The following is a 23069-nucleotide window of genomic DNA, read 5'->3' on the forward strand; positions in this document are numbered from 1 at the left end:
CCCAGTTTATTCAGTGATATGTATTTGCAATAAATGTCATCATTATAGGCCCATGTCATTTACAAACATTGACAAAGGATACACTGTGGTTGATTTTTGTTGATAAATGAAGGCTACTATTTTTCTATAGAAAATTATGAGAGACAGAAAAAACATAAAAATATTAACCATATAGTAGCCAAAATATCATACATAACATTACAATACACTAACAGTATTTAACTGTCAAATTATTCAGATCAGTGATGTGGTGCAGCTAACCATTGGCTGGCTTGCACCGGAAACATAGGTCTACATAAGAACATGATTTCAGCAAGAAAAATAGCATTGGATTCACAGGCCCGTTTCTCAGGCAGTGTATTGATGAGGCACGTGGTTCTGTTGAAACCCTGTATCCATACCGTCTCCCTCAGGACCCTTCGGGTAGTTCCCAGTCTGTAGAGAAAACAACACAGGACATCATATGACCTTGACTATTGTTATGTCCCAAATTGCACCCCCTCCTCTATATAGTGCACAACTTTTGACCAGAGCCTGCACCCTATCCCCTATACTGCACTGGTCAAAAGTATAGTGCAGTATAGGGAATAGGATGCCATTTGAGATGCATCAAATGATAGACATAATACACAGCAAATTGGCCAGTGTTGATTTGTCAGTGTAACATTTGTAGTGTTTACAATCACTCTGTAAGAGTGATATTAACACTCAGTGGTGTAAAATAACCCCCAGTGTTGGAGTTAATAACCAGAGTTATTGTTTTACACTGTGGAGAGTAAAATAGTCCCATCAAAACCACACCCATCATTATCATATTTCCAAGCATGCTCTACTGCAGGAAGTTTTTTTTAGGATTAATTTTCATATGTGTTTTTGCATGTACATTGATTGATTGATTAATCTTATGCTACACAAAGATAAATAACATAAATTTTTATGAACTAATCCAATCAGTTACTTAGATTTATTGGACCATTACTGAAATGGTTGTTCTGGTTTAATTTATTTAGGTAGTGATTTTTTTAAATCAGGTTTCCTAATCCTGACAGTCATTCTGAATGTAGGTTGAGGGTGAATAAAAAAATGTGGATATCCTAACTCTGGCTGGATTCCAATAGGAATTACACATAATCAGTATAATGCGACTTGCAGGCCTGATGTGGCCTGTATAAACCAGGAGTTTCCTAACACCACTGCATTAGGGTAAATCTAGGCCACTTACTAGGCCAATAATTAATAATAATCAAGGATTTCTGAAGGCTTTCACCAAATTGTGCAGAAAAACGGTTCATTACTCAGAGATTCATTATCGGTTCACAATGCACTTTAGTGACATCTGCTGGTCAACAATAAATAGCAGCATTTACTGCTGCGCCACAGATGTTTTCCCCCCACTATTTCCAGCAAAACTCTGTGGCGCAGCAGTAAATGGTTGGCTTTAGTAGCTTACAAATCAGTTGGAAACCAGATTGACATCATGCTTCCATTTTTTGCCTTACAGTTGATCATTTAAAAAAAACAGAATCTATGGCATTATTTAGGATGCTTAAGACAGAAGCTTATACTACTGTATACTAAATAAACACTTTTTTTAACAAAAATTTGCAGAAAGTGTGGTTTCACATTTAAAAAAAAGTGTGCCTTTAAAAGAATTCGAAGAATTTGAATTCGAATTCATGTCCCTGAAAGTTCTATAGTCCCGTACTCTACCTGCTAAGCTACCAGTCAGATGAAACTACAAGTACAACATCTGAACTATATTTGCAAGTACAATGTCCAGCAATGCTCCCTCAAATCGGCAATGACAAATTTCAGGTCTGCTGCACAGAACTTCTGAAAGTTCTGGCGCATGTTTATTGCGAACACTGAGGCTGTACCTGCTTTAAGTTACAGTTCTAACAGTGGTCAAGTAGGCTAGTGTGGCTATTTGATCATAATGGAGGCTACCAGAGTGGCCTAACATAAAGAACAATGGAGAAAATGCAACCCATAACATTTTACCATGGAAATAGCTGTTCTATCATTCAGCTTATAGTAGCAGCCAATGTGTGGTGTTCAGTGTAGGCCTACATTCCATAAGACTTTTGAAAAAAACATGCAGAGCTTGACATGAACCTGTTTATCCATTTGTCCTTCAGACAAGGAGGTGACTGAACATTTTGTTGTTGTTTGATGCAAGAAACCACTTTACAAAATAAAATTCATTTTTTTTCCCCCCATACCATTATTACAGAGAATCAGACAAAATATTCTACTCCCTGCCTATTGTCTCCTTAGCTTATTCAAGCCTGTCTCTAAATACAACACTGCCCCTTTAAGACTCGCTTTTCAAAGATGGCTTGAAATGCACATGTTTTGTTCTCTTCTAGGAAGCATTCACTTTCAAAACAGATGCAGCTACAGTCCAGTTCAAAGTGTGTGGCACAGATCCATATATGGCAATGGTTTATTTGGTATAGCCCTATTGCAGCTCTGGTTGGTTATGTCACACTGGTGTAGAGTACAGGCCTGAGTTGTGCCTGTCAATAGTTTACCACAGTATGAGTCATAATACCCATAAGACCTAGAGGTCAAACAGGGAAATGGTTCCAATTGTTTTTCCACCATTCGTTTTTCACATAGGGGATTTTAGAAAGACTTCAAATAAGGTCTGTGTTTCGTGTAGACTTACCATGGCGTGACATTTTGATAACTGTGTAAATCTCTCAAGGCCAAGGTGACTTTTATAAATATATTCGGCTCTAATTAGTCAGATTCGGAAATGCTATTAACCATCAAAGTAGACATCGTGCAAAACTACAAATCCCTGCAAGCTCCTGCACATCATCTCTAGCTGACACCTTTGCTAACAGGTATTGTGTCAATTTAAAACTTGCACAAGACAGTTCACAGAATTGTCCAATATTTTAAAGAAATGTTGCCAATGTATTAATTACTACATTTAGCTAACATTAGATAGTTAATCCAGCCTACACGAAACACAGCCCTTATTTGAAGTTTCTAAAATCCCCTATGGGAAAAATGAATGGTGGTAAAACGATTGGAACCGTTTCCCTGTTTGACTGCTAGGTTTTATTGGTATTATGACACCTCCACTGTGGGGCTCTATGCAATAGAATCCTACTCTGATGCATTCTGCCTACAACAAAATCTCTTGCATAGTTAGTTTTGCATACTGTCTAGTTTGTTTTGTTTCAGTATGTTGCACTGAAAGTGGCTAATATTGCGTTGATTCGATCACAATTCCCACAGTAAAGGGAAACGTTGATAGTGTTAACTAGTGGAGAAAACTCTAGAAAGTTCAATCTTGTGCTTCTTCTTCTTTAAGTTTTGATTAGTGGATCGCAATCAACTGACAGGTGCATACCACCTACTGTACTGGAGTGTGAGTACCACTATATTCTCGAATTTCTAATCAAATAAAATAATTCCCTACAAACCTCACTTCTCCCACCCCCCCCCCACCCCCAAAATACCACCCCTTCCTGTCCAACCTCTCTGACCCTGTCAAACAACCTCTCACGTTCTACATCATACATTTCACAAAATAATAATCACCATACAGCATTACACATTCCAGTACCATGTTTGCCTATCAATTTCAAAGAGGAATTAAATCCCGAATGCCCGAATCTCATCCTACACAACATAACCTCCTCCCTTCTGTTCCCATTATATGACACTATCTCCCATACAGATTTCCTTGTACTATAAAAATGTCTGCCCTTACTACTTTCATCCCACTGTCTCTGCTAGCAATCTAACCCAATGTTTTAATTTCCCTTCTACCCAACTGCACCTGTATTTCCACACAATTATTTAACACTGGTTTTTTGCTATTATATCTACTATATAATTTCTATAAACTCTGGGCACACCTGTATTTGGGGAGTTTCTCCCATTCTTCTCTGCAGATCCTCTCAAGCTCTGTCAGGTTGAATTGGTAGTGTCGCTGCACAGCTATTTTCAGGTCTCTCCAGAGATATTCGATTGGGTTCAAGTGCTTCGCTCCGTTCATCTTTCCCTCGATCCTGACTAGTCTCCCAGTCCCTGAAGTTGAAAAACATCCCTACAGCATGATGCTGCCACCACCATGCTTCACCGTAGGGATGATGCCAGGTTTCCTCCAGACGTGATGCTTGGCATTCAGGCCAAAGAGTTCAATCTTGGTTTCATCAGACCAGAGAATCTTGTTTCTCATGGTCAGAGTCCTTTAGGTGCCTTTTGGCAAACTCCAAGCGGGCTGTCAGGTGCCTTTTACTGAGGAGTGGCTTCCGTCTGGCCATAAAGGCCAGGATGATGGCATGCTGCAGAGATGGTTGTCCTTCTGGAAAGTTCTCCCATCTCCACAGAGGAACTCTGGAGCTCTGTCAGAGTGACCATTGGGTTCTTGGTCACCTCCCTGACCAAGGCCCTTCTCCCCCGATTGCTCAGTTTGGCCAGGCGGCCAGCTCTAGGAAGAGTCTTGGTGGTTCCAAATTTCCCCATTTAAGAAATATGAAGGACACTGTGGTCTTGGGGACCTTCAATTCTGCAGGATTTTTTTGGTACCCTTCTCCAGATCTGTGCCATGACATAATCCTGTCTTGGAGCTCTACGGACAATTCCTTCCACCTCGTGGCTTGGTTTTTGCTCTGACATGCACTGTCAACTGTGGGACGGGTGTGTGCCTTTCCAAATCATGTCCAATCAATTGAATTTACCACAGGTGGACTCCAATCAAGTTGTAGAAACCTCTCAAGGAATTATCAATGGATACAGGATGCATCGGAATACTTTTTTTAATAAAAAAAAACTGTTTTTGCTTTGTTATTATGGGGTATTGTGTGTAGATCGATGAGGAAATAAATGTATGCAATCCATTTCATTATAAGGCTTTTACGTAACAATGTGGAAAAAGGGAAGGGGTTTGAATACTTTCCGAATGCACTGTATATATATGTGTGTGTGTGTCTGTTCTTGGGAACCTTCAATGCTGCAGAAATGTCACTGTCACTAACAAATACATTTTACTCAAAAAGGAAAGGGCCCCCTGGAAAATATGAAAATGAAGCATAACACCATATAGTGCTAAAACAACACCCCAAAATAATTGACTGTAACATTACAGGTGTTAATTTCTTGAACTGAGAAAGTGTAACAGCTTCAGCAATAAGGAAATGGAGTCCAGTTTACTGTAAATCAAGTGTTATGTTTTACACTGTACGTGTTGCATATTACTCTACAGTAGAGCTATGCAAACATCACAATCAAGTTCCTTTGAACACTTAACATAGTTCAATCTTTAAAAAAATGTATTTTAACACAAGTACGGTGGGACTCATGTTTTCTGAAAATAGTGTATATTTGACACGTTCAGAGTTAAATGGGGAACACTGCAACAGAGTTAAATCTTTAACACTTTCAAACGTGTTATTTCAAATGTGCTGATGTAATTTCCATAGCGTTTCCCTCATATTTGCTTTGTTAAAGTCCCCAGCTACAATAAATGTGGCCTCGGGATATGTGATTTCCAGTTTGCACGAAGTCCAGTGTAGTTCATTGAGGGCCGTAGTGGTATCGGCTCGAGGGGGAATATACATGGTTCAGTGGGACTCATATGTTGACTGAAAATAGTGTACATGTTACACTTTCAGACTTTTCAAGTTAAATGTATACCATTGATTTTGCTGTGTACAATAAAGCTACATTATACATGCTACAGTATCTACAATTTAAACTGAATTCTGAGTTTAGCCTACAGGGTGAGTCAAAATTGTAGTACATAATATTTAATCATTGCAGAATCTCTTTCTTGGCATCCCAAATGACACCCGATTCACTACATAGGCCCTGGTCAAAAGGAGTGCACTAAATCAGGAATAGGGGGCCACTTGGGACACACTGTGGATGTTTTAAATGACTCAAGAAACTCAGATACTAGGACACCGGTGAGATATTATTTATATATATTTTTTTATTATATTCATGTCGAGCCACCTATTTCACATGGTAACCCTGAAATTCAACCGGCCAAGATGTCATACCTCGTAGTTGTTCTGAGAAGGGTAAGGTGCATTGCTTGGAGTCATGCTGCCATGAGGTACCGGTATTTGATACCCAATGGAGGACACTTGCTAAAAGACAGACATGTCCATTTTAAGTCCATTTCAAGTCTTTGCTTAAACAAAAATACAGTGTATTCATGTAAACATGATAGTAACAGTTTCATTCAGCTTGATTGTTCTCCTCCTGCTATTTGAGGTGCCATGGACACTCAGTGCTCTTACAGTTGCCAGAACATACTTGACTTAGTTTAATATTTATGTTTTACAGTATAGTAAGACTTACATGTATATGTAGATCTGATTCAATGACTTATTCTGTGAGATTTTGTTTCCGAAAGTCTCAAAACTTTACCCTGTATAAAAGCGATACTCTCCCGCTCACTGTCCATGTTCGCTTCCTCATTGAAGAGCTCTACGCGACTGGTTCTTGATTTTCTCCACATGACCAAAGTGATCAGAGAGCATTTCAAGTTATTCTGTACGTAAATCCTAGACACTCCATTTAGTATGATATATTATGTTTCATATGGTTTGTATTGATTTCTGGATGTCCATCGTCCATTTCGTATGATATGTTATGAATTACAATTCACATGATATGTTACGAATTGCAATTTGTGCAATATATTACGAATTTCAATTTGTACAATATAATACGAATTTGCAAAACGTATGATATGTTACCAGAGCTGACAAGGTAAAAATCTGTCATTCTGCCCCTGAGCAAGGCAGTTAACCCACTGTTCCCCGGGCACCGAAGACGTGGATGTCGATTAAGGCAGCCCTCCAACACTGTCTGCGCTTTAGTTGGACACAAGGGTGCAGAGAGACAACAGGTCAGAAGAACTCTGCACCACATCAACACAACTCACCACTGGACCCTTCCTACAAGGACAATCCTCCACTCTGGACATCCCGACCATGTGCATTACTGACCATACAATCACTATAAATAACTAGTCCCCTCTTCTTGTTTGCTGTGTGTGCCTGTCTGTTAGGTGTGGCAATAAAGTATAAGTTGTATCCCTGTCTCCTGCTGGTCGTTATCAGTCCTCTTTCCGTGACTCTGGGACAGTTGGCCCTATAACCGAAACCGGCACCTCTATTGGAGACAACCACTTGGTTGTGCTCTTTTTTACAAGCTAACTTGGATAACTCGCTGCAAAGCAAACTAGCTTCGCAATTCTGCCTGCAAAACGGTAGTATTGCTTGTGTAGAAAGAAACCCTCTTTCTACCTCTCGGTCACCTCCGGCTAGCTACTGTAGCTAGTGGGACTCGAGTAGCACACTCCGCTAGGCTCAGGCTAACTGAACACACAATTCTTCCTGCAACATGGTAGCTTTGGTAGCTTTCCCCCTCACCTAGTTAACCTGTGTTCAGTTGCAGGCACTTACTAGACCGTCGACCCAGTCACATGGCTCTGCGGTCGTGGGAGTAACCTAACTTAAGGGGTTAACACTATCCTAGACCAACCCCTCTAGCTAAGCACTGAGCTAGCTACAGCTAGGGTAGCTGCTAGCTAGCTAACACGTCTCAGCCCTCGTGGCTATAGCGTTCTCTACTGTGCTAACCATTATTAGCCATCAGCCGCTGTGCTTCTTTCTTCACAAGGGCTACCGCTACCCCTACCCAAGATGAGGCTAACACTCAAATCCCAACGTTCTTGTGCTTGTGGTTCAAAGATTGTTAAGAAGGATCCACTCCTTCTATGCATTATCTGCTTGGGAAGGGTGCGTGCCAGGGTGTTGCACTCTGGAATTTGAGTCATGAAAAAGAGGCTCAAGCCTTGTTCGCCTCCCAGCCACCAGCGGACGCTGTGGCTCTTTCGTCCCACGACCAAGCCCAGCTGGGGCTAGGTCATGGATGAACAAAAAGGTGTAATGGGGTTGTGCCAATATGTCGCATACAGCTTAAGCGAGCCGCCACCAGACATGAGATCAAGTGGCCGGCTCCCCTGAGGAACGGAAACCGAGAAACGGATCTGTACGATGGGAGGACACTTCCCACTAGTACAGCCACCGTGAAGCAACTGCTTCCTGTTGTCCCAGCTTGTCTCCGAAAAACGTTTGTGGGATAAGCCCCTTACTGGCAAGATGCCAATTAAGGACGCCCCGAACTTGGACATGCACAACATGGAGGAATCTGATTTTGCAGCCCTCTCAAGGTGGATCCATCTCTGGCCAACCACATCTACGCCTTGTGCCGTGTACGTTCCACTACCGACGCCACACTCCCTGGTAAGATGGATCGCTTTTCTGCCTTTGCCTGTAACGGTGCTGTCTTCCCACATGTTCTAGTAAAGGGATCCTAAACCCTAACTCCCCTTTATACAGGATAAGGTTTATAGGGTTCACAGTGAATGCCCCTCAGCCCTTTCTGGCTTTGGGCGGCCTTCACTCCACATGGTGTAGTTTACTTAGCTCGTTTCGGAGAACTCGGGAACATCCTCTCGGAGCTTCAGGTATAGCCAGTACAACACACCATACTCTACACAGAGCAGGAACAAGACATACCTGTCTCATAGCTGTCCTATTGGCAGTGGATTAAGAAGTCTGGCCCTCAGTTTCTTCATGAGCCTTTTGCAACAATGCCTGACGCGCTACGTCACACTTTCGACTGCGCTCTTATACACGGTAGCCCCACGGGCTGTAATGGTTAGTGACCCCAAAGTGAGAGTTTTGGAATGAAATTCCACTTGTGAAATATGTACTTAACTCATAATATCAGAGAACTTGGGAAATGTAGATAACCTTGAGATTTACAACATTTTGTAAAAAACAAATGGACAGAAATCTAAGTCTATAGACTCACCTCAGGGGTGGAATGGCAGCACAGGCAGACAGCTCTGCAGGCGAATGACGAGACACAAATGGACACTATGAACTCCAGCAAGGAGAAAACAGCCAAAACACCTGATATTCCCTGGGACCTGACCTATAGACAGAGAGGAACAAGAAACAGCAGTTAACTAGACTACACCGCCATTTTGGAGCAATTATGAACACTTCGTGAACTTTCAGTTTCAATGTGGACTAAAATTAACTATTAACTAACTTTATAGCAGTTATCTACCTTACTATTGCTTCCATGTTGCCAATGTCACATGTAGGCATAATTTAAATTAGCCTAATAAAAAATATTCAACAGTACAATATAAAATATTATAGATGATTAAAAGCATTTGGTATATACCCAGTACTGTTGACAGAAATCGTATGTAGAGTCACAGTACAACATGATCCCAGCACTGTCTAAAGAATGGAGGATGATGCCAGTAAGAGCAGTAACCGTGGCGACAACATTCATTACCAGGGAGCCGTTCACCTAAGGGACAGTGAGAGAGAGCAGAGAGAGGACATGGGAATGGCTGGTTGTGGAAGGAAATTTCAGAAGAATTAAACGCAATACCGAATTCAGTATGTTGTTATTCCTTATCATTGTTATTACGATTCTTTAAACGGGCAATCCACAGTTAACGCCAGTGGCCCCCCCACTGCTTGTGTTTTGGGAGGAAAACCAGCAGATAAACGAAAACATGAGGGCCTATCGTACAGTAGATTCTATGTCTTCAAATAGAGAGGAACTTTATAAATCAAAAGCCTAAACTTTATTGGGGAAAAAATATTGATACTGACCAGACATTTGTTCAGTTTGTTGTCAGCGGCAACAGTGAGAGAGCCTGCAACTACATACTGAGAAGGAACAAGAAAGAGATTATACAAGACTGGATCCTAAATGGTTCCCTATTCCCTACATAGTGCACAATATTTATACTGTATCCCTATTTCCTACATAGTGCATTATATAGGGAATACTGTGCCATTTGGGACACACATATTTCTACAGTATGACCAAAGTTAGCCAAATACATATATGTTGATAAAAGTCCTTGGTTAAGACAAATTGTTAGTTAAGACAAGTCATTATTTATAAAGCATTACTTCAAATTAAATAAATATATTTTTAAAGTGACATGATTTAACTAGGAGGACGTTTTGTTTTGTATCCAGGCAGACAGGAAACGTAAGGGAGGATTGTTAGACAGAGCAGCTCAAGCAGCTCACTCACAATGATCGATCCCCAGACAAATATTCCACTGACTACTCCAATATTATCCAACCACGGGGCTGTAGCCATCACAATTCCTGTTAACAGCATCATCAAACCAATCATGATCTGTACGGTCTGTGAGAGAAAAACAAAGAGCAAAGCAGGAAATTTCTTTTTTCTGTTCTTCCATTACATTCAACCCATTACATTCAACCAAAATTGTCATTTTAATTAAAAAATTCTTACCCCAAGCGCTTTTGGATGCCCTGCCCGGAAACTTCCCAGCACTGAGAAAACCGTCTGTCCCAGACAGTGAGGGGTAGAAGTGACCCCCGCGACCCCCATCCCGTTCCCATAGGGGTAGACATGGGTGATGACCACCACCCCATTAGTGGTGGTTGTTTGAGAGCTGGACATCTTCACAGAGGAGGCAATGATGTTTGTGTAAGAGGGGAACTGACTGGTTGTTGTGTATCATGCTTTATACTTTACCTGGGACTTCCTTATAATAAGTTACATGTCACTGTCATGAATAGCAAGTGTGTCAGCCAGTCATGAAACTTTGAACTCTCTCCATTGAATATAGTCTGTGTGTGTGTGTGTGTGTGCGCGTCTGTGTGTGCGTCTGTGTGTGTGTCTGTCTGTCTGTCTGTCTGTCTGTCTGTCTGTCTGTCTGTCTGTCTGTCTGTCTGTCTGTCTGTCTGTCTGTCTGTGTGTGTGTGTGTGTGTGTGTGTGTGTGTGTGTGTGTGTGTGTGCGTGCCGCTGGCTGGCTGGCTGTGTGTGTCATAATGACATGCGGCGCTTTGGGGTGGACACTCACCTGTCTCGCTCAATGAGAGAAGACTAGAAATAGATAAGATGTTGGCGTACACTGTTGGATTACTTCATGGAGCAAAAATGTTTTATTTTAATAACGGAGCATTTTCTAAATTCAAACGCATCACCTGCAACTGGACACAGACATTTTGAGACTCCTGTTTCCACCAATTGAGGACGAAGACGGCATCACTAAGGTTGGTCGAACATTCTCTGTGCTATACCAAATAGTACCTATTCTGCAACTCCCAATATTGCATACCAAAATGATTTGGTTAAATCACATTATCTGTAGTAACAATGCGTAGCTACCAGTTCTCTGCCTTTTACTACACCCGAGACACATTGAACTGTACTACACTGTTCATTGTGTATTTTTTTCTACTGTATGTTACTTTTACCATATACAGTACCATTCTTGTTGAATACCCAGTTCTCCTTTTTAGTTAGCATCATATATTGTACATGCCGTTGTATTTTTGATTTTGACAAATAAACATTATTTGGATATATCTGAATGTCTAACATCTTTTTGATGCTACAGAGCCCTGTACAGCTTATATCAATATTGTGGCAGACGGCAGGGAGAGGTGAAAGGAGTGGTAATGTAGGCTAACCCCATTCCATCGCAACCGCGACATTCAAACGAGGCTGCAAAGAAAACTAATGGGACTGTAGCGACTGTGTTGACCCCAAAATCTGGGATGTGAACTATGTTTCTATTCAAGCGTTGATTGACATGGTAATGGCTCTATAGTATTGGAGAAAAGTTTAAAAAAACTGACCCCTCTGACGCTGTACGTTACATCGTGAAGTGTCATGGCGTAACGTACAGCACGCAGAAAGCAACTAATTCTGTCTTACAGCCTCTCTCCACCAGGTGTAGCACTTATCTCACCGTTTAAAAACAAGAAAGGGACAGGGACAGGGTAAGGGGGATACCTTGTCATTTTTGCGTCATCACTGCAAGCTATCATGACTCTCAAAAGCTGCTGTTTACTTCTGAAGATCACTTTAGCACCGCCTAAAAAACCTGATTCAAATTCGACACAAACCTTGAAATAGGTATGTAATGACACATTATATAAACTCTTTATAGTGTTTTATTTACATTTTAGAGGCAATAAGGTGATAAGTTGGACAGATCGAGTGAAAAAAAGCAGTTTCCCCACACGACATCTCTCCTTCTCACTATAGGTTTAGCTTCCCCACCCGCCATTTTTAAAAAGACCCGACGGAGCTCATTGCCTTCTTGAATTATGCAGAGATGGGCATCATGAAGGTCCCGTCATTGATTTTGTTGGAAAGGGGAGAAATTGTGCTTTACATTGGTATTGATATTACAGTTGATCTGGAAGTATTACGTTTTTTGGGCGCAAAAATAAGCTCAATTGTACGGACCAGCGCGATGTACAAAAGTGAGTGAGTTTAAGTTAACCTCTCTGGGATATTCGGGACGCTAGCGTCCCACCTCAACAACAGCCAGTGAAATTGCAGGGTGCCAAATTCAAAACAACAGAAATCCCATATATAAAATTCCTCAAACATACAAGTATTTTACACCATTTTAAAGATAAACTTGTTGTAAATCCAGCCACAGTGTCCGATTTCAAAAAGGCTTTACGACGAATGCACACCAAACGATTATGTTAGGTCAGTACCTAGTCACAGAAAAACACAGCCATTTATCCAGCCAAAGAGAGGAGTCACAAAAAGCATAAATAGAGATAAAATGAATCACTAACCTTTGATGATCTTCATCAGATGACACTCATAGGACTTCATGTTACACAATACATGTATGTTTTGTTCGATAAAGTTCATATTTATATAAAAAAATCTCAGTTTACATTGGCGCGTTATGTTCAGTAGTTCCAACAAAACCTCCGGTGATTTTGCAGAGAGCCACATCAATTTACAGAAATACTCATAATAAACATTGGTAAAAGATCCAAGTGTTATGCATGGAATTTTAGATCCACTTCTCCTTAATGCAACCGCTGTGTCAGATTTCAAAAAAGCTTTACCGAAAAAGCACACCATGCAATAATCTGAGTACAGCGCTCAGACAACAAAACAAGCCATACAGATATCCGCCATGTTGTGGAGTCAACAGAAGTCAGAAATAGCATTATAAATATTTACTTACCTTTGATGATCTTCATCAGAATGCACTCCCAGGAATCCCAGTTCCACAATAAATGTTTGACCTGTTCGATAAAGTCCATAATTTATGTCCAAATACCTCCTTTTTGTTTGCGCGTTTAGTACACAATCCAAACTCGCGGGCAAGTCCAGGCAAAAGTTCAGACGAAAAGTCATATTACAGTTTGTAGAAACATGTCAAACGAAGTATAGAATCAATCTTTAGGATGTTTTTAACATAAATCTTCAATAATGTTTCAACCGGAGAATCCCTTTGTCTTTAGAAATGCGATGGAACGCAGCTAACTCTCACGTGAGCGCGCGTGATCAGCTCATTCCAGACACCCTACTCAATCAGCTCCAATTCCCCCCTCCTTCACAGTAGAAGCATCAAACAAGGTTCTAAAGACTGTTGACATCTAGTGGAAGCCTTAGGAAGTGCAACCAAATTTACACTGTATCTTGGATAGGCAAAGAGTTGAAAAACTACAAACCTCAGATTTCCCACTTCCTGGTTGGATTTCTTCTCAGGTTTTTGCCTGCCATATCAATCAATTTTATTTATTTAAAATTAAAAATTTCTTGAATTATGCAGAGATGGGCATCATGAAGGTCCCGTCATTGATTTTGTTGGAAAGGGGAGAAATTGTGCTTTACATTGGTATTGATATTACAGTTGATCTGGAAGTATTACGTTTTTTGGGCGCAAAAATAAGCTCAATTGTACGGACCAGCGCGATGTACAAAAGTGAGTGAGTTTAAGTTAACCTCTCTGGGATATTCGGGACGCTAGCGTCCCACCTCAACAACAGCCAGTGAAATTGCAGGGTGCCAAATTCAAAACAACAGAAATCCCATATATAAAATTCCTCAAACATACAAGTATTTTACACCATTTTAAAGATAAACTTGTTGTAAATCCAGCCACAGTGTCCGATTTCAAAAAGGCTTTACGACGAATGCACACCAAACGATTATGTTAGGTCAGTACCTAGTCACAGAAAAACACAGCCATTTATCCAGCCAAAGAGAGGAGTCACAAAAAGCATAAATAGAGATAAAATGAATCACTAACCTTTGATGATCTTCATCAGATGACACTCATAGGACTTCATGTTACACAATACATGTATGTTTTGTTCGATAAAGTTCATATTTATATAAAAAAATCTCAGTTTACATTGGCGCGTTATGTTCAGTAGTTCCAACAAAACCTCCGGTGATTTTGCAGAGAGCCACATCAATTTACAGAAATACTCATAATAAACATTGGTAAAAGATCCAAGTGTTATGCATGGAATTTTAGATCCACTTCTCCTTAATGCAACCGCTGTGTCAGATTTCAAAAAAGCTTTACCGAAAAAGCACACCATGCAATAATCTGAGTACAGCGCTCAGACAACAAAACAAGCCATACAGATATCCGCCATGTTGTGGAGTCAACAGAAGTCAGAAATAGCATTATAAATATTTACTTACCTTTGATGATCTTCATCAGAATGCACTCCCAGGAATCCCAGTTCCACAATAAATGTTTGACCTGTTCGATAAAGTCCATAATTTATGTCCAAATACCTCCTTTTTGTTTGCGCGTTTAGTACACAATCCAAACTCGCGGGCAAGTCCAGACAAAAGTTCAGACGAAAAGTCATATTACAGTTTGTAGAAACATGTCAAACGAAGTATAGAATCAATCTTTAGGATGTTTTTAACATAAATCTTCAATAATGTTTCAACCGGAGAATCCCTTTGTCTTTAGAAATGCGATGGAACGCAGCTAACTCTCACGTGAGCGCGCGTGATCAGCTCATTCCAGACACCCTACTCAATCAGCTCCAATTCCCCCCTCCTTCACAGTAGAAGCATCAAACAAGGTTCTAAAGACTGTTGACATCTAGTGGAAGCCTTAGGAAGTGCAACCAAATTTACACTGTATCTTGGATAGGCAAAGAGTTGAAAAACTACAAACCTCAGATTTCCCACTTCCTGGTTGGATTTCTTCTCAGGTTTTTGCCTGCCATATCAATCAATTTTATTTATTTAAAATTAAAAATTTCTTGAATTATGCAGAGATGGGCATCATGAAGGTCCCGTCATTGATTTTGTTGGAAAGGGGAGAAATTGTGCTTTACATTGGTATTGATATTACAGTTGATCTGGAAGTATTACGTTTTTTGGGCGCAAAAATAAGCTCAATTGTACGGACCAGCGCGATGTACAAAAGTGAGTGAGTTTAAGTTAACCTCTCTGGGATATTCGGGACGCTAGCGTCCCACCTCAACAACAGCCAGTGAAATTGCAGGGTGCCAAATTCAAAACAACAGAAATCCCATATATAAAATTCCTCAAACATACAAGTATTTTACACCATTTTAAAGATAAACTTGTTGTAAATCCAGCCACAGTGTCCGATTTCAAAAAGGCTTTACGACGAATGCACACCAAACGATTATGTTAGGTCAGTACCTAGTCACAGAAAAACACAGCCATTTATCCAGCCAAAGAGAGGAGTCACAAAAAGCATAAATAGAGATAAAATGAATCACTAACCTTTGATGATCTTCATCAGATGACACTCATAGGACTTCATGTTACACAATACATGTATGTTTTGTTCGATAAAGTTCATATTTATATAAAAAAATCTCAGTTTACATTGGCGCGTTATGTTCAGTAGTTCCAACAAAACCTCCGGTGATTTTGCAGAGAGCCACATCAATTTACAGAAATACTCATAATAAACATTGGTAAAAGATCCAAGTGTTATGCATGGAATTTTAGATCCACTTCTCCTTAATGCAACCGCTGTGTCAGATTTCAAAAAAGCTTTACCGAAAAAGCACACCATGCAATAATCTGAGTACAGCGCTCAGACAACAAAACAAGCCATACAGATATCCGCCATGTTGTGGAGTCAACAGAAGTCAGAAATAGCATTATAAATATTTACTTACCTTTGATGATCTTCATCAGAATGCACTCCCAGGAATCCCAGTTCCACAATAAATGTTTGACCTGTTCGATAAAGTCCATAATTTATGTCCAAATACCTCCTTTTTGTTTGCACGTTTAGTACACAATCCAAACTCGCGGGCAAGTCCAGGCAAAAGTTCAGACGAAAAGTCATATTACAGTTTGTAGAAACATGTCAAACGAAGTATAGAATCAATCTTTAGGATGTTTTTAACATAAATCTTCAATAATGTTTCAACCGGAGAATCCCTTTGTCTTTAGAAATGCGATGGAACGCAGCTAACTCTCACGTGAGCGCGCGTGATCAGCTCATTCCAGACACCCTACTCAATCAGCTCCAATTCCCCCCTCCTTCACAGTAGAAGCATCAAACAAGGTTCTAAAGACTGTTGACATCTAGTGGAAGCCTTAGGAAGTGCAACCAAATTTACACTGTATCTTGGATAGGCAAAGAGTTGAAAAACTACAAACCTCAGATTTCCCACTTCCTGGTTGGATTTCTTCTCAGGTTTTTGCCTGCCATATCAATCAATTTTATTTATTTAAAATTAAAAATTTCTTGAATTATGCAGAGATGGGCATCATGAAGGTCCCGTCATTGATTTTGTTGGAAAGGGGAGAAATTGTGCTTTACATTGGTATTGATATTACAGTTGATCTGGAAGTATTATGTTTTTTGGGCGCAAAAATAAGCTCAATTGTACGGACCAGCGCGATGTACAAAAGTGAGTGAGTTTAAGTTAACCTCTCTGGGATATTCGGGACGCTAGCGTCCCACCTCAACAACAGCCAGTGAAATTGCAGGGTGCCAAATTCAAAACAACAGAAATCCCATATATAAAATTCCTCAAACATACAAGTATTTTACACCATTTTAAAGATAAACTTGTTGTAAATCCAGCCACAGTGTCCGATTTCAAAAAGGCTTTACGACGAATGCACACCAAACGATTATGTTAGGTCAGTACCTAGTCACAGAAAAACACAGCCATTTATCCAGCCAAAGAGAGGAGTCACAAAAAGCATAAATAGAGATAAAATGAATCACTAACCTTTGATGATCTTCATCAGATGACACTCATAGGACTTCATGTTACACAATACATGTATGTTTTGTTCGATAAAGTTCATATTTATATAAAAAAAATCTCAGTTTACATTGGCGCGTTATGTTCAGTAGTTCCAACAAAACCTCCGGTGATTTTGCAGAGAGCCACATCAATTTACAGAAATACTCATAATAAACATTGGTAAAAGATCCAAGTGTTATGCATGGAATTTTAGATCCACTTCTCCTTAATGCAACCGCTGTGTCAGATTTCAAAAAAGCTTTACCGAAAAAGCACACCATGCAATAATCTGAGTACAGCGCTCAGACAACAAAACAAGCCATACAGATATCCGCCATGTTGTGGAGTCAACAGAAGTCAGAAATAGCATTATAAATATTTACTTACCTTTGTGATCTTCATCAGAATGCACTCCCAGGAATCCCAGTTCCACAATAAATGTTTGACCTGTTCGATAAAGTCCATAATTTATGTCCAAATACCTCCTTTTTGTTTGCGCGTTTAGTACACAATCCAAACTCGCGGGCAAGTCCAGACAAAAGTTCAGACGAAAAGTCATATTACAGTTTGTAGAAACATGTCAAACGAAGTATAGAATCAATCTTTAGGATGTTTTTAACATAAATCTTCAATAATGTTTCAACCGGAGAATCCCTTTGTCTTTAGAAATGCGATGGAACGCAGCTAACTCTCACGTGAGCGCGCGTGATCAGCTCATTCCAGACACCCTACTCAATCAGCTCCAATTCCCCCCTCCTTCACAGTAGAAGCATCAAACAAGGTTCTAAAGACTGTTGACATCTAGTGGAAGCCTTAGGAAGTGCAACCAAATTTACACTGTATCTTGGATAGGCAAAGAGTTGAAAAACTACAAACCTCAGATTTCCCACTTCCTGGTTGGATTTCTTCTCAGGTTTTTGCCTGCCATATCAATCAATTTTATTTATTTAAAATAAAAAATTTCTTGAATTATGCAGAGATGGGCATCATGAAGGTCCCGTCATTGATTTTGTTGGAAAGGGGAGAAATTGTGCTTTACATTGGTATTGATATTACAGTTGATCTGGAAGTATTACGTTTTTTGGGCGCAAAAATAAGCTCAATTGTACGGACCAGCGCGATGTACAAAAGTGAGTGAGTTTAAGTTAACCTCTCTGGGATATTCGGGACGCTAGCGTCCCACCTCAACAACAGCCAGTGAAATTGCAGGGTGCCAAATTCAAAACAACAGAAATCCCATATATAAAATTCCTCAAACATACAAGTATTTTACACCATTTTAAAGATAAACTTGTTGTAAATCCAGCCACAGTGTCCGATTTCAAAAAGGCTTTACGACGAATGCACACCAAACGATTATGTTAGGTCAGTACCTAGTCACAGAAAAACACAGCCATTTATCCAGCCAAAGAGAGAATCCAGACAACAAAACAAGCCATACAGATATCCGCCATGTTGTGGAGTCAACAGAAGTCAGAAATAGCATTATAAATATTTACTTACCTTTGATGATCTTCATCAGAATGCACTCCCAGGAATCCCAGTTCCACAATAAATGTTTGACCTGTTCGATAAAGTCCATAATTTATGTCCAAATACCTCCTTTTTGTTCGCGCGTTTAGTACACAATCCAAACTCGCGGGCAAGTCCAGGCAAAAGTTCAGACGAAACTCAAAATATGAGTTCTGTTATACTCACAGACATCATTCAAACAGTTTTAGAAACTTCAGAGTGTTTCCTATCCAAATCTACTAAGAATATGTTATATTATTATATAAATATTATATATATATATATATATATATTAGAATATATTATATATATATTATAATATATTATATGCATATTCTAGCTTGTAGGACTGAGTAGCAGGCAATTTACTCTGGGCACCTTTTTATCCAAGCTACTCAATACTGCCTCCCTGTCCCAAATAAGTTTTAATTGAGGAGCGATCTTGCAGGTTAGATGGCTCCAACCCCAAGCGTTATATGGACTTCCTGCCCCAACGAGGAAAGGCTGTGGTCGTTAAACCAGGGAGTGCTTGGGGATTAATGAGGAAGCAGCCTGAACAAAGGGGCAGAGGAGGTGAGAGACAAGAGAGGTATGACGAGTGAGTGAGTGAGTGAGTGAGTGAGTGAAAAGAGAGGCATGAAGAGTAAGTGAGAAGAGAGGTATGAAGAGTGAGTGAGAAGAGAGGTACGAAGAGTGAGAGAGAAGAGAGGTATGAAGAGTGAGAGATAAGAGAGGTATGAAAAGTGAGACAAGAGAGGTATGAAGAGTGAGAGACAAGAGAGCAAAATCTGTGTGATTTCCCATTGTGACCTGGACATCATGAGGGAGGAAAATGATGTGGATATATTGAGGCAACATCTCAAGACATCAGTCAGGAAGTTAAAGCTTGGTCACAAATGGGTCTTCCAAATGGACAATAACCCCAAGCATACTTCCAAAGTTGTGGCAAAATGGCATAAGGACAACAAAGTCAAGGTATTGGAGTGGCCATCACAAAGCCCTGACCTCAATCCTATAGAAAATTTGTGGGCAGAACTGAAAAAGCGTGTGCGTGCAAGGAGGCCTACAAACCTGACGCAGTTACACCAGCTCTGTGAAGAGGAATGGGCCAAAATTCACCCAACCAATTGTGGGAAGCTTGTGGAAGGCTACCCGAAACGTTTGACCCAAGTTAAACAATTTAAAGGCAATGCTACCAAATACTAATTGAGTGTATGTAAACTTCTGACCCACTGGGAATGTGATGAAAGAAATAAAAGCAGAAATACATCATTCTCTCTACTATTATTCTGACATTTCACATTCTTAAAATAAAGTGGTGATCCTAATTGACCCAAGACAGGGAATTTTTACTCTGATTAAATGTCAGGAATTGTGATAAACTGAGTTTAAATGTATTTGGCTAAGGTGTATGTAAACTTTCGACTTCAACTGTATGTATATATAAAAAATGGGAAAATTCCTTTTTAGAAAAATGTTTATATATACATATATATATATATATACATTTTTTCTAAAAATAAATAGCAAAAAATGTGGGGCTCAAAACAGGCCCCATCTGCCCTGAATTACGGGTCGCCACTGATTGTTTTAAATATAACCTTTAATAGCATCCCATAAAATGCAAGGATCATCGACTGAATTTTTGTTCATCATTCTAAATTCATTCAATTCAGTTTCAAATCGTTCACAGAAAGTAGGATTTTGTAGAAAGGAAACATTAAAGCGCCATCTTCTTGCTCTTTCAGAAGATTCTGAAATATTTATCTGGCAGTAATAATTATGATGATCAGATAGGCTCATGTATTGAATTTAATCAGGAAAATAGAGTAGATAATCATACAAAATCAATTCGGGAGAATATTTTGTGCCTCTTTGCATAGAAAGTGTACTCTTTAATTTTAGGGTTATCCATTTTTGAAGACGTTTATTTTCATTGTTAGGGGGGTCACTTGAGTATCTGGTCAATATTATGCATAATCTGTGGTCACACACGATAACTGACATTTGTTAGTCACACGCAATATCTCAATTGGCCCAAGGGAGAACGCATCATTCATGGGGGACGACATGTTTATTGTTGCCTTGTTTGAATTCAAGGGAATTTACCCTACTGCAATCACCTTTTGACAGCATCCCTTTTGATTTAAACACAACTTTCCATACATGTTTTCCCATGGAATAAGTGGTCCTGAATGCCATAACATTCATGAGATAATGGTGCTCAAAATTGAGCCATTTTGCATACCCCACCATACCATGAGACATCAATGTCGTTATTACTGGAGTTTGAGTTTGATATAATTTAAAAGCTTACAAACAGTGTTGTCTAACTATTTAATTATTTCTTGAAAAAAATAATATTTTAAACCTTAACCTGGACCAAATTCACATAGAAATGTGTGTTATAGATCTGTCATTCTCATTGAAAGCAAATCTAAGAACTGGTAGATCTGATCTATGTGGACTATTCTATACTTCCCATTCTCAAGATTCATTTTTGCTTCAGTCAGCGGCAGGGGCGAAAATCTGACATCAACCTTGGAGGGGACAATTACATGAAATTTTCTCAGGAGCAATTCCTGAGGAGGACACCAAAAGTAGTGCTGTAACACATAGACTATGTTGTAATATGTTAAATGTATATTGAGGGACCATAATCACTACTACTGGATAATTGTTAGGTACAGTAGTTAACTGAAGGGTTGTCCCAACTTGTTTAAATCATTATAATACTACTAATAATAATAGTTATAGCAATGTTCCTTATCAGTGCAGTGTTCCTCTCTCTTGAAACGTCAACACTCTGTTTGCAAGAGTTTGCGGTTCTATAAATTGTGGGTGTGGCTGATATGGTTTTGTGTCATCACTGAGGTAACTGGACGATGCTGTGCCACTGTCCCCTATACTGGTGCTGCTGGCAACAAGGGTGACACCTGGTCCTGCCGTGGCTGTGACACTGTCCTCTGAAGTCTCTCTCCTTGGCTCTTTCCCTTTCACCACCCTCACTGACTCACAATCTGTCTCCTAGAAAAGAAATAAGGTGTTTGCTGTACTCCTAACTACCGGTACCCAAAACTACACAATTAATCACAACAGCAATACCATTGCCTTAAACAAATCTTGGTTCAGTCACCAGTTTAAATTGAGAGTGGGGGTATTCATGGCATTTTCCAATTATGTCCCTATTTTACAAATCAAAAAAATTGAGAACCTTTCATAATGTTGCCAAACAAAGACTCAACAAACTTACCTGAGACTCCCTGTCTCTGCCAGTCTGTCCCTGCATATCTGTCCCCAGCTCTGCTGTCTGTGTGCCATCTGTTGCCTGCTCTGCCTAATGACATCATTGTGAAATATTTCCATTAGCATTTCACTTCTTTCTTATGAACATTTTATCAACTGGTCTTTGAGATATTAGGCTACTAGAGTTCTTACTTTGCGTTTTGGTGTACTGAAAAATACTCTGATGTCCGTCTTTTTACCTTTTTCTGACATTTTTCTACCTGGCTGGCTGGCTGACCGGTCTAGCTGCACACACACATTTACACAAAACATGCTGCAACGTTTTGAAATTTTAACATAGTTTGTTTCATATTGGCAGGCTTCCAACAATAGCTGAATTTGCAAAGCTAGCGAGCACCAATTCCGTTTCTGTGGTGTTTGCTATAATCTTTGCTACCTGGTTAAAGGTGAAAAAAATAAATAATTCACTAGCGACAATTTAGCTTTTGCAACGAGACCATTAAATATATTTAAGACAATGGTATAAGAGTGTAGTTCTGTTCAGTTTGGACTTCAGTTTATCGCTAACCTTATCACAGGGACTTTGAAGCACTACAGCTGCATGCTAATCTTGGAATAAACTGACGATAGCAAATATTCCATCTTTGACGACGCCACATAAATGGAATAGGTACTAGCTAGCTTGCTAGTTAATGTTTGCTTTAGTTTGCGCGCTAGCTCTGCAAATTCAGCTGTGTGTGAACCCTGCAACATTAAAAAAATATATACATTGCTAAAGCGCGATTGACTGGATTAACCTCACGTCAGTTACGTACATTGAGTGCCTTTCGGACAGTAGATACGAGCCCTCTATTACCTTGCCAGCTAAAGAACTGGCAGTGGATCAAACCATTGTGAGGCAAAGGGCGGGGGGGTCGCAATCTTGTGAAATTTAAAAACGCGCTATTAAGTGTCTATAATCAGCACAAGTGCTTTCATTGCGTATTATTAATATTATTGAAATTACATAGTTATGTTTACAGTGATATATTGGGGGGGACAAATCATATTTTCCCCAGGATGGGGGGGTCGTGTCCCCCCCGTCCCCCCTGGGATTTCCGCCTATGGTCAGCGGAAAAGTGCATTATTTTTGTCTAAGGAAAAATAATATTTCGCAGCGGTTTACATGGTACAATGATTCTATATACTATATTTGCTTGTTTCGTCAC

General features: G+C 39.8%; 1 protein-coding gene across 4 annotated transcripts; it reads right to left on the bottom strand.

Moving 5' to 3' along the window:
- Positions 1 to 22937, bottom strand: LOC139580996 (membrane-spanning 4-domains subfamily A member 4A-like). Of its 4 annotated transcripts, none has more exons than XM_071410302.1 (9): positions 22659 to 22937; positions 21869 to 21952; positions 10345 to 10515; positions 10117 to 10233; positions 9684 to 9740; positions 9241 to 9372; positions 8860 to 8982; positions 6027 to 6116; positions 1 to 435 (listed from the first exon to the last, which is right to left on the bottom strand). In XM_071410302.1, exons 2-9 carry the CDS (start codon positions 21902 to 21904, stop codon positions 349 to 351), a joined length of 813 nt encoding a protein of 270 aa, XP_071266403.1. In that variant the 5' UTR covers positions 21905 to 21952; positions 22659 to 22937; the 3' UTR covers positions 1 to 348. The 4 variants fall into 4 exon arrangements, with proteins under 4 accessions (XP_071266403.1, XP_071266378.1, XP_071266386.1 ...); XM_071410277.1 differs by lacking the exon at positions 22659 to 22937 and adding an exon at positions 22054 to 22565; XM_071410285.1 differs by lacking the exons at positions 6027 to 6116; positions 22659 to 22937 and adding an exon at positions 22054 to 22564.
- Positions 22938 to 23069: the final 132 nt, after the last annotated feature.

The sequence above is a fragment of the Salvelinus alpinus genome, chromosome 1, assembly GCF_045679555.1.
Source record: "Salvelinus alpinus chromosome 1, SLU_Salpinus.1, whole genome shotgun sequence".
NCBI classification, from domain to species: Eukaryota; Metazoa; Chordata; class Actinopteri; order Salmoniformes; family Salmonidae; genus Salvelinus; species Salvelinus alpinus.